The sequence below is a fragment of the Juglans microcarpa x Juglans regia genome, chromosome 5D (assembly GCF_004785595.1).
Source record: "Juglans microcarpa x Juglans regia isolate MS1-56 chromosome 5D, Jm3101_v1.0, whole genome shotgun sequence".
NCBI lineage: Eukaryota > Viridiplantae > Streptophyta > Magnoliopsida > Fagales > Juglandaceae > Juglans > Juglans microcarpa x Juglans regia.
The window spans coordinates 12,677,283-12,694,134 of NC_054602.1; the positions used below are offsets into that span (position 1 = coordinate 12,677,283).

At 36.4% G+C, this 16,852-nt stretch overlaps 1 protein-coding gene across 5 annotated transcripts; it reads left to right on the forward strand.

Moving 5' to 3' along the window:
* The first annotated feature begins 204 nt into the window (after positions 1-204).
* On the forward strand, positions 205-14,877 carry LOC121266067. Of its 5 annotated transcripts, none has more exons than XM_041169776.1 (9): positions 205-351; positions 557-710; positions 901-1,857; positions 3,623-3,811; positions 4,108-4,199; positions 12,534-12,593; positions 12,679-12,748; positions 14,103-14,306; positions 14,438-14,877. In XM_041169776.1, the coding sequence occupies exons 3-9, from the start codon at positions 1,141-1,143 to the stop codon at positions 14,819-14,821; spliced, it is 1,716 nt and encodes a 571-aa protein (XP_041025710.1). In that variant the 5' UTR covers positions 205-351; positions 557-710; positions 901-1,140; the 3' UTR covers positions 14,822-14,877. The 5 variants fall into 5 exon arrangements, with proteins under 5 accessions (XP_041025710.1, XP_041025712.1, XP_041025711.1 ...); XM_041169778.1 differs by having other exon boundaries at positions 1,141-1,857; XM_041169777.1 differs by lacking the exon at positions 557-710.
* The last annotated feature ends 1,975 nt before the right edge of the window (positions 14,878-16,852 follow it).

The window sequence follows — 16,852 nt, forward strand, 5'->3', positions numbered from 1 at the left end:
CTTTTATCTATTCCTATCTATTTACTTGAGATCATTGATGATTTGATCGGACCACCAGTTTATCTACCTTAGAAAAGATGGTTTTTACTTTTACTGTAAATGGTTTTTGTTTTTCAAATAATATAACGATATTAAAATATTGTTGTGATAATTTAATGATATTTCCTATAAACCAACCAGAGCAGAACGGCTGTCCGCCTTAACAAGCTTAATTTGCTCGTCGCAACAATTAATAGCGAGTAGCTTTACTGATTCCAGCACTGATCCTTCTGTGCCTGCCACGGTGCATGTTTGCTTAACACCTACTCTCTCTGGAAATTCGTTCGCTTTCCCCAGAACCTTCATTCTCTGGTAATCTCGTTTCCTAATTCCTTCCTATTTTAATCTTTCGTAGTCATTTCTTTATTTATAATCATTGGCTAGCTGCCTTTTTTTTTTTTTGCTTTTTAATAATGCACTTGATTTGTGTTGGCTTTATTCGTTTGCATGCTTACTTGTCCAACTTTACCTATTAGATAGTTTTCTTATGATGTTGGGCGGATATATTTTTCATAAGGACAATTCTATCAACCGAGATGAAGAGGGGAAATTTGAGGATCCAAAACAAGAGCCGATAGAATTACGAGAATGGTGGAAAAAAGTATGTACAAAAAGTTGTGTAGTTGAGGACCCTTGTTTCCATTTTACGTGTCCCTGGACAATTTCCAGCGGTGAGAAATATGTTTTTTATTCTTTTAAAGTTGTTAAATGTGAATTAAATGATGGTGGTGGAAAATAAGCAATTCTTGAAGAGCCATGGAGTTTGACTTCTGTTGAAATGGTGAAATCTGTTTTAAATGTTTTGAGTTTTGTTTCCCACACAAGCTTTCAAGCCATTAACTTGGGATGACCCTCTTGCAGCTAACCTTTATTGTCTCCAAGTTATGCTACCATATTTGACTTGTCAAGATGTCAACACGAGCTTCTACAGATGTTAGCCTCAATAAAGCTGTTCCAGAAAATAGATGCTCGCGAGCTTCTTATTTTGTGTGAAGGGCAGATAAAGGGCTGATTGATATTTTTTATTCCTTGTTTCCTGTCCACCGAATGTCAAGAGAATATAGATGTTATCCGATGGTTTCATTTTGTATATTTGCATAGATGAAACACATGAAGAGTGTCACGAGTGACAACCCTTCTACTTCCCCTGGCAATAAAATGAAGAAACCTGGAGGCCATAAAAATTATTCTAATAAAGACGACAATGTGCAAAATGATCTTTGGACAGATGGGCTCATTTGTGCTTTTGAATTCGTCTGGGGGCCAAAAAAATCAATTCATTCAAGATCTCGTTCGAAGATCCCATCACGATGGCAAGTGGATGGTGAAGATTTAAAGATGCAAGTGCCTGCAAATGGAAAAGCTGAGTCTTCTTCCCCGACAATAGATGGGAACAAACTATTAGAGTTGTATTCCTTAAAAGAACTTGGAAGCAACGAGACTTCTTCTTTTGATGACTACAAATATGTTCAGACCCATCAATCAAGCCAATGCCAGGGTATAGAAAGACTTGAAGGTAGTCATTGGGTACCAATTGGCTGGGCTAGAATTTCAGAACTTGTTAAAACTGTGCAAGTGGATGCTGAACTGTCCTTGCCGGAGTTTGAGTCCATAGATGATGACTTAACTGTTGCAGATCTAGCAGCTCCCTATTGGGAACGTCCAGTAGGGCCCATATGGTGGTGCAATGTGTCTGCAGGTCACCCCTCGGTTCAGGCATGGCTCAGCAATTGTCAGCTGTTACATCCAACTGTAAGTTTAGCTCTAAGAGATGAAAGTATCCTAACTAGCGAGAGGATGAAGCACCTTTTGTATGAGGTAGATTTCTTTTCAACTACATGACATTTCCAATTTTATTGGTATGCCTAGTTTCATGAATTACACAACATATATTTCTAGTAGCATGTAGCACATGATCATTGACCTGAAGCTATGATAGGTAGCGAGATTCTCATGCAGATAAAGAGTGCTGAACTATTAATAACCACTTATATTTCTGGTTTTTTGTTTTTTTTGTTGATAATCAAGGGTGTTATCTCTTGTATACAACCTGTGTACTATGGCTGCGCCCCTCTGCACTTTTAGTGAAATGAATTTACTTAAAAAATATTTCCGTGCGAGGGGAAGCCAAATATGAATGTTGTATTTTGGATGAACATGGGGTTTGAATAATTTCTAGGTGTATGATTCATTCTAAGAGTTTTTATGTTCTAGGTAAAATTTCTAGATATGTGAGTGTGTGACTGAACCTTGTATAAAAGTGTATGTTATATAATTAGAATATATTGTCAATCAGTTGCACAAAGTCCTATGTAAAGCACAATACCAGTAGTCTGCAGATTTCTCTGTTGTTATCTTGCCCTACCAACTCTGATAAATTTGCACTCTTTTTCCTTTTTCATTGGTAAGTAGACACACAACCCTTGGGTCTTGATACTTCACACTCCACCCAATTCTATGGGGAGGAAATCTCACTTGAACTAGAACTCATTGGTTTATATAAGTAAGTACTTGTTACATTAGTTTCACATCCTCTCCTGCCGCTTAGTAGTGAAATTTGTTTTATTCTCTTTTGGCAGTATATTTTCCTTTCTCTTTTTAACTTGTCCATCATGTATTTGCCAAAACAAATGAAAGCAACCTAACTTATGATATCTATAAAGTAGTGCTAAAATTGGAAATAAAATTGAGCAAGAAAGAAGATGTAGAAGTTAACACCACCTTAAAAATTTTACACTCAGAGTAATGCTTCCGTAAGCTTTATATCCATATTTACATGGAGTTATTCTATATAGTAACAGCACAAACAAGAAAAAAGTAATATTGAGAATTCAAATGATCTTTTTGACAAAAACCTCTTATAGCCAAAAAGCTAATGCCCAAATGATAACACTTCTAGCCATATGCCCATGCCATATGGGTCTAAACTTCGAATACTCGAATGTGTGATTGCTCTTATGATGACATGATGACATTGATGAGCTATTAATAATCAAAAGAATGTTATAGCTAAATTAAATAACTGATTGTGTTGCTGAACTCAGGAAGTCAGGTCTTGTTGACATGTGCAATTGCTGAACTGACCGTCAATAATTGCTTCATTCTTTGTTGACAGTCCCTCCCACCCTTGCACTAGATCACATATAAGGAAGTTGAAATGGCTTTTAGGGATTGCACATGTTTCGAACTGCTTCTAGAAAACTGAAAATTTTGAAGGATGCATACCTAACATTTTTTTGTAGTTTTTTTTTTTTTTGGGGGGGTGGGGGGGCTATTTTGCACCAGTTATCATTGATGGAAAATTTTGATGGCTTTTGAGTTTTACAGTCAGTCTTTATCTAAGGGTTATAAATATAGCTATTAGATCAATATCTGCACATTGAGCCAGTTATTACTTGCTTATAGTACTGTACTTCATAAGTTGAATGAAATAAATAATTGTAATTTTTTTTTGATCGGCGAAATAAATAATTGTAATTTCTTCAATGAAAAATGTTTCAAAAGTTCATGAATTGTGGCCTTCAAACTTTTTTGAAACTCTGATCGTGTTAGATTCTTTATTGGGCTTTGTACTGTTATTCAGGTCCCAGTTAGAGTCGCTGGGGGGCTGTTATTTGAGCTCTTGGGACAATCAGTTGGTGTTCCTTTTGTTGATGAGGATGACATCCCCATTGTTCTTCGGTCCTGGCAAGCACAAGACTTCCTAATAACGGCATTGCACTTAAAGGGAAATGTTTCCAGAACAAATGTGTTGGGTATCACAGAAGTTCAGGTTGTTCATTCTTGAAAAAAAGATATCTTTAACGGTCTCAAGGTTTATGGTTTGAAACAGGGATTGATTTACATCCAGGAGAGGGGGAGCAAAGTTAATAAATTGTCACCAACTTTTCTACTTCTTTGCAGGATCCCCAAACTTTTGACAAATTATCTACATATCAATCCAAACATATTTGTTCCATTTGGCCCTTCCCATTAAAATATCATAAGCTTTCCCTGTTTGCAAACGTGCAGAACTTTACTTTTTACTCCATTTTTACATCATTGATTTGGTGTGTTGCTTTTGTATAGGAGCTGCTTTCTTCTGGAGGTTATAATGCACCAAGAACAGTGCATGAAGTCATTGCACATTTGGCTTGCCGCCTTACTCGATGGGATGATAGGTAATTATAATATTGCTAGATTACTACTTTAATGACGCATGGACATTGATGTAGATTCATGTATTTAATTTTTACTGCTTCTAGGGTTGGCTCAAGTGGTAAGGGCCTTGGTCTTGGCAGTATGTTCCCTCCAGATCTAAGGTTCAAGCCATTGGGTGCAAACAATTTCTAGGGGCCACGTCCCATTGGTGAAAAGCCAATGATTTACTCAATTCGTGTGATGGGGATGCATTACGTGGGTCTAGGATTTAACCAGGTTAAATATATCTTGTGTTTGAACGGTCTCTGGGATTCCTCATCATCAATGATATCTCGTGAGTTGTGTGAAATGTCCCCATTTCCCCCACTTATCAGAAAAATATCTCCATTTCCACCCTTTTCTTTCTAGCTATATTGTTACGTATATGGTAATTGACATGAGTGGCATGATGTGTACAAAAGTAATTGACATGTATTGTGGATCATGAAATACTCTTCTAAGGTTGCTGTCTGTTGATATAATCTATTTAATCCGATGGAAAAAAATCTATTTAATCTTTTTATCAATTGACACGCGAAGAAGTACCTCAATGCTCCTTGACATGAAGCCAAACTCTTTGTTATGATCTTGGCAGAGGTTTTGCAGTTTTCTACTGGTTTTTATGATCTTTTAATTTACTAAACTTTTGTTTTGTCTTTGGCGGGACTGCTAATGTAAATATACAACTCAAAATACAATTTATTGGCATTAATTGATATAATGTTTTTGGTAGATCTGTAAGCAATACATCTCACTGGGGGCTTGTTTGTATTCCATTTAGTCCTTGTCCTATTAAATGTGGAAGAGAACCTACCTTAGTTTACAAATGAAAAACGAATTCAGGACTTTATCCCATACTACAGGTAACCTATTCTATGAATAAAGCTTCTTGATTACCTACAAAAGTAATGGACATGTATTATGGATCATGAAATACTCTTCTAAGGTTGCTGTCTTGATATAATCTATTTAATCTTATGAAAAAAAATCTATTTAATCTTTTTATCAATTGACACGTGAAGAAGTACTTCAATGTTGCATTCGTTAAGCTTTTTCCTAGATGGAAGCCCTATCGGTACACAAAACATGCCGATAGATAGTTTGGAATTATTATCGACCCAATTGGAGACCCCATCTGTGTATGTTAAACATCATGAGAAACTACCGGAAGGTGGGGCTGTGAGGAATGTAGACCTTGGGGAAGACAGTGCCGAGGGGTTATTGCAGAGGTTTATAGAGCCCAGTGCTGACATAGTCTTGGTTCCTGAAACCCAAGGGAGTACTCATCCTTCTGATAATGTGGTGGTCAATATGGGTAATTTGGTCGAATGGGAAGGACAAAATCTGTTTGGAGGGGAGGGAGATGTAGGTGATAGGGAGCCATTTCCGCTAACCTGTTTGTTTCCTAATGAATTTGAAATCTTTGATTGGGTGCTCAAAAAGGTTAAGGATATTCAACGTGTTGTGGGAATGGAGTACGTGGGTCATGAAGAGCAGTTTATGGCCCTTCTCATGGCCATTGAGGTTGGCCGTTCTCAGTCCAAGAAAGCTAGTTCCAAGAAACAGAGGGAACTTAAGAGACTTACATGATTGCTGAATGAGGGTAGCTCAAGTCGTGATAGGAACAAAGGGATGGGTACATATGTTTCTTTATGAAGCCAAAAATTGTGTCTTGGAATGTTTGCAGGATGAATGAGGTTAATAAGCGCCTTCGCATAAAAAATTTGCTTCGGGAATGGAAGGCGGATATTGTGTGTTTACAAGGAACCAAGTTGAAGTTGGTGACTAGAAAAATAGTGAGAAGTGTGTGGTGTTGCCCGTATGCGGATTGGGTGTATTTGGCTTCAAATGGGGCATCGGGTAGGATTCTAGTGATGTGGGATAAAAGGGTGGTGGAGAAAATGGAGGAGTTTGTAGGGAATACACAGTGGCTTGCTCCTTTAAGATGGTGGAGGATAATTTCTTATGGGCGTTTGCAGGTATATATGGACCGAATGCTGACAATATCAGACGCCGTTTGTGGGAAGAACTTGCGGGAGTTTATAGCTGGTGGGACCTCCTCTGGTTCATTGGTGGTGATTTTAACGTGGTAAGGTTCCCTAGCGAAGATTTGGAACCAGTCAGATTTGTCCAGCCATGGCAGAATTTTCAGATTGCATTTTTGATTTGAATCCGGTGGATCTCCCACTGATAGGTAGGCCCTTTACCTTGTCGAATAGTTAGACGTGGTCTCGATTGGATAGATTCTTATTATTGCTGGATTGGGAAACTCACTATCCGGAGGTATGTCAGAAGAGATTGCCACGACTCTTCTCGGATCACTTCCCCATTTTGTTGGATGGAGGTGGTATTCAAGGGGGTTGTCGTTATTTCAAGTTCGAAAACATGTGGCTTAAAAGCGAAGGCTTCATGGATAGGGTAAGGCAGTGGTGGTCCTCTTATTAGTTCAATGGTAACCCTTCTCATATACTTGCATGCAAACTAAAAGCTCTAAAGAATGATTTAAAGCTTTGGAATTTTCAAACATTTTGAGATATAGGGGTGCAAAAAAGATCCAGGATGGAGGAATTACAGAACTTTGAGAGGATCACCGAAGATAGAGCTCTCACCTCAGAGGAAGTCTCACGTAAGGCAGAACTTGTCTCAGAGTTGGAAAGAGTATTATCCTTAGAGGAGATCTCGTGGAGACAGAAGTCAAGGGCACTTTGGTTGAAAGAAGGGGATCGAAGCACAAATTTTTTCTATAGTGGCTAACTCTCATAGGAGAAATAATACCATTGAAATGCTAAAAATCAATGGTAGTGAAAGCACGGATGCTTCTGAGATCCGAGAACATGTGGCGAGTTTTTATGAAAATCTATTTACAGAAGGCGAGGGGTGGAGGCCAAAATTAGATGGACTTGGTTTTGATTCTATTGAGCCACAGACGTCTTGGTTGGAAAGATCTTTTGAGGAAGAGGACGTATATGAAGTGGTCAGAGGAATGGTGAAAGATAAAGCACCAGGTAGGGCTGAGCACCGACAGTTTCGGAGTCGGAGGGCCCAACCTCCGACTCCGACTCCGACTTTGTCGGAGGTAGAATCCGATCTCCGACTCCGACTCCGACATGTAGAGAATCCGACTCCGATCCGACTCCGACTTGTCGGATCGAAGTCGGATTTTTTGACTTTTTTTTTAAATTTTTTTTGAACTTCATATTTGACCCACTTTAAAAAAAAATTGTGGTCTTTCAAATTTCAATTTTCTCAAAATTACAATCCAAACTTATTAAACTTTTTATTATAATAAAAAATACAACTAAATAAAACAAGTAACATACTAACATACATTCAAAAAATAAAAAGAAAGTCATATTTTTACATGTACTCCCATCGTCCATGATTCCATATCCACATCCAACTAATCACTACAATAAACAAAGGCACCGTATACGAAATGAAGATTAAAAAAAAAGCACCGTATAGTTACTATAGTATACTATTATAATTACTATGAATCTATTTTTAATTATATTATATATATGATATATATTATTATATATGAATATTAAAAAAAAAAGGCACCGTATATGAAATGAAGATTCAAAATATAGTATTACTATTTTATATATAATATAGTATTAATATATTATACTATTAGTCCATTACTATATCTTATAGTATAATTACTAATACTATAGTATCATACTATTAGTATGTTAGTGATTTAATATTATATATATTAAATCTCTAATCTCTTATACTTGATATATATATTAATATATATAAATATTAGTAATACACTAATAGTATTAGTATATTAATATTAGTATTAGTTATACTAGTAGTGACATTAGTTATACTAATAGTTATATTAGTATTAGTTATTATTAATACTATATATTATACTAATAGTGATATTAATACTATATATAGTTATAATGATTAGTATAACTACATTAGTTTTAGTTATAGTGATTTAACATAACTATATTAGTATAAGTTATAGTGAATCAGTGATTTAGTGTAGGTATAATACTATAAGTTATAACTATAGTCTATAATAGTATTAGTATAAATATTAGTATTAGTTAAAGTGGATTACTAATAGTATTAGTATTAGACCATAAATCTAATTAATATACTAATGTATATTAGTATTACTAATATATTTATCAAAAGGAATATGTTGAGAATTTATTAAGTCAAAAAATATAATTAATACAAGATATTGTTATATAAAATTTATATGAATAATACTTTAGTTATTATTCATTAGTATTATATGTTATTCTAAATTTATAGATTAGTGTTTATCCATTAGTATTACATGTTGATGTTATTATGCATCTTAGTGTTTATAGTATATTATATATACATTAGTATTACATGTTATTATATTTATACATTAGTAATTTAGTGTTACAACTTACATGTAACATGGTAGTAATATTATAAATTTGTAATAGTATGATATTTACATATAGTCATATACTAAACTATTATTATTTATTAGTCAATTTAGTCTATATATTATAGTATAAATATATTATTTAACTAGTATATTATTGAGTTTAACTAACTATATAAGATATAGTTGTATAAAAGTTAAATGATTAATATATAGAAAAACACATATATTTTTTATAAAATATGTATAAAATCGGAGGCGGAGTCGGAGGACCAAGTCGGAGGCGGAGGCGGAGGCGGATCGGAGCGGAGTCGGAGTCGGTTCTTCAATGACTCCGACTCCGACTCCGACTTCCAATAGGGAAAAAACTCCGACTCCGACTCCGACTCCGACTTGTCGGAGTCGGAGCGGAGCCGGAGCGGAGTCGGATTCGGAGTCGGATTGTCGGATTTTTGCTCAGCCCTAGCACCAGGTGCAGAAGGCTTTTCGTTGGGATTCTTCCAAACTTGCTGGGAGGTTGTGAAAGAAGACATGAATGTGTTCCAGGAATTATTTTTGGCGGGGAAGTTCAAGAAAAGCTTGAATGCTACATTTCTTGCTTTGATCCCGAAAAAGACTGGTGCATCGGAAGTGAAGGACTTTAGGCCCATTAGCCTCATAAATGGGGTATACATAATCATTTCCAAAGTGCTTGCAAACATGCTAGGGGTGGCCATAGGTAAGATAATCTCAAAACCACAGAATGCTTTTGTAAGGGGTTGTCAAATTCTAGATTCTGTTCTAATTGCCAATGAATGTCTGGATAGTAGGTTAAAGTCTGGTATTGCAGGGATTATCTATAAACTAGATATGGAGAAGGCAAATGATCATATAAACTGAGACTTTCTCTTGTATTTATTGAAGAGATGTGGCTTTGGAGAGAAATGGTGTATGTGGATCAGATGGTGCATTTCAATGGCAAGATTCTCAGTTCTAATCAATGGCAACCCAGAGGGTTTCTTCAACAGCACGCAAGGTCTAAGACAGGGAGATTCCCTATGCCCCATTTTATTTATTATCATCATGAAGGCTCTGAGTAGGATGTTATTGGTTGTAGTCAACAATGAGTTTATGGCTGGATTCTCAGTGGGTGATCTGAATAGGGGCCTTATCTCGGTTTCCCACCTATATTTGCAGATGACACACTAATCTTTTGCGAGGCAGAGCAAGACCAACTTCGGGCATTGAAGGCACTTCTCCTATGTTTTGAAGCAGCGTCAGGGCTAAGAGTGAACTTTGATAAATCAGAGTTAGTGGCAGTTGGAAACGTCAGTAATACTCGGCATTTGGCTAGCACACTTGGGTGTAAGGTCGCTTCTCTGCCTATGACATAGTTGGGTCTACCATTGGGGGCTGTATCACGGACTTCATCTATTTGGGATATAGTTATTGAGAAAATAGAACGAAGATTGGCAGGGTGGAAAAGACCGTGTTTGTCGAAAGGAGGCCGGGTGATCCTTATCAGGAGTACTCTTTCTAACTTACCAACCTATTTTCTGTCTTTATTTCCAATTCCAGCTTGTGTGGCAGCGCGGTTTGAAAAACTCTATCGTGACTTTCTATGGAGTGGATTGGGAGATGAATTCAAGTTTCACCTAGTCAGCTGTGATAAGGTGTGCAGACCAATTTCCTCAGGTGGGTTGGGGATAAAGAACTTGAGAACATTTAACCGGGCACTTCTTGGGAAATGGCTTTGGAGATACAATACGGAACCGGAAGCCCTCTGGAAACTAGTGGTTGATTGCAAATATGGTAGGCTATGGGGGGGTTGGTGTTCTAGTGAGGGGAATGGGTCTTATGGTGTGAGGGTTTGGAAGTACATAAGACGAGGGTGGGGGGTGTTTACTCGCCATACTAAATTTACGGTGGGGGAGGGTACTCGTATAAAATTCTGGAGGGACATTTGGTGTGGGGAAGAGGCACTTAAGGACTCTTTCCCATTGGTTTTCCGAGTGGCATGTGATCAAGAAGTTTCGGTGGCGGATCTCATGGTTTGTTCAGGGGACCAAGTCCAATGGAATATAATCTTTAGTAGAGCAGCCCAAGATTGGGAAATAGACAATTTCGAGGCTTTTTTCAGTCTAGTGTACTCTACGAAGTTGTATGGAATGTGCAGTGATAAGTTGTGGTGGACACCTGCAAGTAAGGGTACCTTCTCGGTGCATTCCTTCTATAAGTCCCTTACTTTACTTCCAAATACTCATTTCCCTTGGAGAAAACTGTGGAGGAATAAGGCGCCTCCCAAGGCACTCTTATTCATTTGGATAACGGCCTTGGGTAAGATTTCGACCACCGACAATCTGCGAAAGCGTAGGGTAATTATTCCATATTGGTGTTGTATGTGCAAGAAAACTAGTGAGACAGTGGATCATCTTTTGCTATATTGTGAGACAGCTAGAGCCGTGTGGAGCGAAGTGTTCAGTCGTATAGGGTTAAATTGGGTGATGCCTGCTACAGTTGTTGAGTTATTGGCTAGTTGGGTGATGCCAGGTGGAGCTCCACAAATCAAAGCTGTGTGGAAGATGATTCCTATCTGTGTGGTGTATATGGCGATAGGGTAACGAGCGAACATTCGAAGATAAGGAGCGGACTCTAGAGGAGCTTTGAGCTTTATTTTTCCGCACCTTATTTCTTTGGGCTATAGCTATAGATTTTAATAGCCTAAATGTACATGATTTTCTTGTTTCTTCTACAATGACCTAGATAGGTCTTATCTCTTGTATACCATCTTGTGTACTTGGCTATGCCTATTTTTATTAATACTATCGTTTACTTATAAAAAAAATAGTACTTCAATGCTCCTTGACATGAAGCCAAACTCTTTGTTATGATCTTGGCAGAGGTTTTGCAGTTTTCTACTGGTTTTTATGATCTTCTAATTTACTAAACTTTTGTTTTGTCTTTGGCTTGGGACTGCTAATGTAAATATACAACTCAAAATACAATTTATTGGCATTAATTGATATAATGTTTTTGGTAGATCTGTAAGCGATACACTCACTGGGGGCTTGTTTGTATTCCATTTAATCCTTGTCCTATTAAATGTGGAAGAGAACCTACCTTAGTTTACAAATGAAAAACGAATTCAGGACTTTATCCCATACTAAAGGTAACCTATTCTATGAATAAAGCTTCTTGATTACCTATAAAAGAAAAAATCTGTCCTTTCTCCATTTGTCCGGTCCCACATCTCCTCAAAAACTTGATTAATGCATTGATGTCCATCTTCTTTTCTGTTCTCAAATTGGGTTGATGTTGTCTTCAAGGATGATGAACTAGTAGTTAACATGTGAATTCCAAGAGTACCAAATAAAATATAATAGTAGAAGTAAACTTTATACAATGATGTTTGAGCCAAGTGGTAAGCCTTGGTGTTGGGGGTATGCTCCCCTCATATCTAAGGTTGGCTCGGTGTTGGGGGTATGCTCCCCTCATATCTAAGGTTTAAACCTTGGGATGCAACAATTTTTAGGAGCCACTGACCCTCAGTGAAAAAGCCGCTGATTTACCTGATCCATATTATGTGGGCGAGTTACATGGGTATGGGGTTTGGCTGGGTAAAAAGGCGTGTTGTGTTTGCATGGTCTCTACAGTTCCTCGTCATAAAAAAAAGAATCGAGAGAATTTCGCTCCTTCTCTCACTACACACACACATGTACTCGGGCATATTCACACGTGCCCAGTATTATTGAAGTGCGTTGAGGCTGACGCTTGTAAAATTAGTTATTGCCATTAGAATTGCTCCTCTATCGCTATATGATGGATGTTAAATCTGTCAGTTTTCCTATATCAATAGTTTAGTCATATTTCTGTTTCATCGTGCATAATGTCATAATATTTGTGGAATTGTGTGGCTTTGATTAATGTTTTCTGTTTTGTTTTATAGGCTATTTCGTAAAGACATATTTGGGGCAGCAGACGAGATTGAATTGAAGTTCATGGACAGGTTTTGTTACCTCATTATTTTCAAAATATTCTTTGCCTGACGTTGATGTACTACAATGTTGACCTACAATTTACTCTATGAATAGGAGAAACCATGAAGATATGCAACTCTTTAGTGTAATTCTCAACCAAGAAATTAGAAAGTTATCGAGACAGGTATGTTACTTCTCCTTGCTAGAATAGAGACGCTGAAAATTATCCATGAATATGCCAGCTGGTATATGATATTTTATAGAATTCTATATGTCCTAACTGCTAAGTGAGTAATAAAGTTAGATGAATTCTATGAAGCGACCCTTTCACTTATTTTCCTACTTCTTTCTTTGTGTGGCAGTAATATATTATTACTTTTTTCAAATAAATAAGAGATACATTACAATGAGTACCAAAGTATGCCCCATAACGCCATAAAACAGAAACAAACACAAGCTAAAACAGGGCATTAAAATATAGTAAAAAAAAGGGGTACTGAACCAATCTTTCTAATGAACCGCAAATAACAATTCTATAGTCCTAGCAAATTAGAAGAAGAGTTAGATGAGATTTGAAAAATCACTGGACCGGAATTTAGAGGGATATGCCCAGCCAAGCTTAAGAGAAATCTCTATTTTTCCTTGCATTTTGTACCTTTTTTCTATAAGATAATCGGAATCAAACATCTGAGTAGACAACTATGGATTAAAGTTTTTCACCTTTTGGATTCCTATCATGTATCCTCGAATACTATCCAGCCTATGGGGTACAGACAGGCAGTCCAAGCAACTTTTAAGTAGAACCGCTTTACTTTTTCTCTTTTCAAGTGGTAGAATTTGGCTGGGTGCTGGAGTTTATGTTGAATATCAAATTCCCATCCTGTAACCTGTGACTGAAGCTACAGAAAAAAAGTTCACATTTCCAAGAGTTTACGCATGGATCATCCTATCCAAGAAACCAAAGTGTTGTGGAAGGCCCAAAGATCATGGAGAATGGGATTGGATGGGAATGGCGATACTCCTCCAAAAATACTCTGGTGGAGAGAGAGACAGAGCGAGTGTTGTGTTTATCATGTTATATGCTAGTTTTGACGGTGAGTCAGATTAAGATATATCTGCTTGTTAATTGCTGATTCTTATGTGGATTTCTAATACTATTAGGGGCTTGGTCTTAACGCCCTTGTGAAATTACGGGCTTGGTTTTTACGCTCATGTGAAACAAAGATTTACATCTTTAACATTGGAGGAACATTTGCATTGGTTGTCATTTGCATTATTTTCCGTCTTATGATTTCTTCTTGCCTTATTAAAAAAAATGAATTCTTCTTGACTAAATATACCATTTAAAAAATACGCAAATGACTTATTAAAAAAGAAATTATGTAAAGTGGGAAAAGTCAACTTTATGTGTTGGCTCCATATTTCTTGAACCTTCAATTACTGTCTAATTTCTGTTTGACAGTCTTGTGAGGTTGCCCAGCCACTGAATTTTATATGTACGAAGACTGCAATCTATAATTTTGCAGTTCCTATGACAGGTGATCAGAGTGAAGTGGTCACTTCATGCAAGAGAAGAGACTGTATTTGAACTTCTCCAACATTTGAGAGGAAATGTGGCAAGAAGCTTGTTAGAGGGAATAAGAAAAAGTACAAGAGAAATGATTGAGGAACAAGAGGCTGTTCGTGGCCGCCTGTTTACCATTCAAGATGTGATGCAAAGTACTGTTCGTGCATGGCTGCAGGTTTGTGTAAATGAACAAAACCAAAATCTACACTGAATTTTTTAGAACTGGGTAATAGTTAATGTGGCCACTCATTTCATCTATCTTCCTATATTAACATAAGTTTTCATCTTTGAGAAATATCAATTCAGGATAAAAGCCTTCGAGTAACCCATAATCTTGCTGTTTTTGGGGGCTGTGGCCTTGTTCTTTCTATCATCACTGGGTTATTCGGGATCAATGTTGATGGAATCCCAGGAGCAGAGAGTACACCATATGCATTTGGTTTATTTGCAGCGATCCTCTTCTTCTTGGGATTTGTACTAATTGTAGTTGGACTGGTTTATCTTGGGTTCAAGAGGCCTGTTAAGGAGGAACAGGTTGAAGTTAGGAAGCTGCAGCTGGAAGAGTTGGTTAAGATGTTTCAGCATGAGGCAGAGACTCATGCTCAAGTTCGTACAAGATTTTCTCGGAATAGCTTGCCCCCAACTGCTGGTGACATATTAGATGATGTGGATTATGTTCTCATACAATGATTATATGCTTGTTCTATACATTCTGCACCACTGGGCAGTGACCAGGCTCCTGACCCCCCCCCCCCCCCCCCCCCCCCCCCCCCCCCAAAAAAAAAAAAAAAAAAAAATAGTAGTGATTAATCTTGCTGATTGCTACTTATTTTTGCAAGTTAGACTGGTTTAGAAAAGAGAGTGAAGGATCATGGAGAAGACGACGGATGTGATACCCGAATGTTAGAATGTAATCTTTAATGACTACTAAGAGAATTTTGTAATTTGTATTTAAGACTTGGAACTATTATTCAAATTTTGATATGGTTTACTTGATTCAAAGCTCTCATTGGCCGATAAAGACATGCATAGCCGTACATAAAAATTGGGATTAAGATCCCTCAAAACTCCTATTCGAATTTTAGGGTTTAGATTAAGACAAAGATTGGCGTATCAATTATGTTGTCATAATTAATGAACATTTTTTTTTTCCTTTCATACATTCTTTAAACAATTAAACATTTAAAAAAAATATACAAATAGACTAGTTGTCACTTTTTTAATCATTAAAAAAGAAAAAAAAAAAGAAATTAAAATGCATGAGCGGTCAAATCTAAAGAGCAAAAACATGGGACAAACTAGCATTTTCTTCCTTTACTCTTTTGACTTGTACAACCTGGGATCCGGACTGCAAATATCATTTAGCTCGATCAAAATAAGGCACCTTTTGACTACTGATGGGTCAAATATACACCCACTAACCAGGACCTACGAAATGGGCTTGAGAATTGGGTCAGAATCACTGAATACTAGGAAACATTGGGGTCACGCTATATGGCTCGGAAGCCAACTGAGGTCTATGCCTCCAAGAACAATGTTTTACAGCGCACACACCACCCATCTCAGATATGGCTCGGAGTCCTTCCTTAACGATCCCTTGAAGAAACAAAAAGGCCGTAACATTTATGAAAATGACACAGAGCATCGCTATAAAAAAGACTCCATCTCTCCAGGTACGAAATATGAACTCTGAAAATACATTTTCTTAATAGGTCAAAGATTATTTTAATAAAAATAAGCATAGCTCAAATATACAAAGAGTATACATGAGTCAACACTTATGTTGTATTTAGATGTTGACGTGATTTCAAATGATCTGAGTTGATCTGTGAATAATAATATTTTGTAAATCCTATTGAGATATGTTTGAATGTAAATATATTAAGATATGTATTTGAATGGATGAAATAGATTGAGATGAATTTAAATTTTTTATAGGAAATTGAAATAATAGTGGGTTCCATCAATAAATAATTTAGAATGAGTTGAGTTCACCAACAACCAAACGCAACTAGAATTAAGTTTGTTTGTTTTTGCAGATGATATAAAATGAGTTAAGATAAAAGTTGAAAATTAAATAAAATATTATTAGAATATATTTTTTTAATATATATATATATATATTTTTAAGATTTGAAAAAGTTAAATTGTTTATTTTATTTTATGTGAATATTTAAAAAAATTATAATGATTAGATGAGATGAGATGAGATGATAATGATTGTAAAAATAAATTAGGTAAAAAATCTATACCCTTAAGTAAAAAAATATAATAAAACATAAATTACACTTGTCCAAAGATAAGTAGCGAATGCAATTAAATGGGCAAAGGGTGACATCATATGTCTTCAAATGGTTGGTCAATAAATGTCAAAAGGAAAATGCTTGGCTAACCGAGACTTTCTCTCGAGAGTTTCTAACGATTATTTTTTTTTTATGCTTTTTTTATTTAATGGTTAATGATGTATTTTTTAAAAAGTTTGTAATTTTTTTAAATGTTTAAAGTGATTTAAAAAAATATTTAAAAAAATATAAAATAAAAAGTACAAAATGCACTTATCGGTAGGACTCTCGGAAGAAAGTCTCAGTAGCTCTTGCTGAGTCCATGTCTAGAATTCTAGATGACGGTTGAAAATGACTAACAACCAACATAAGAGAGTCGACATGCAGCCCTAGCCAAAATTAAGGCATGCATGTTCATGCATTTAATACCCTCTAGAAA

Coding starts and splice junctions, on each gene's coding strand:
- LOC121266067 (XM_041169776.1), top strand. CDS start 1,141: ATGAAACACATGAAGAGTGTCACGAGTGACAACCCTTCTACTTCCCCT. Junction 4,200..12,533: donor CTTACTCGATGGGATGATAG/GTAATTATAATA, acceptor TTTGTTTTATAG/GCTATTTCGTAAAGACATAT. Junction 12,594..12,678: donor GAATTGAAGTTCATGGACAG/GTTTTGTTACCT, acceptor CTCTATGAATAG/GAGAAACCATGAAGATATGC.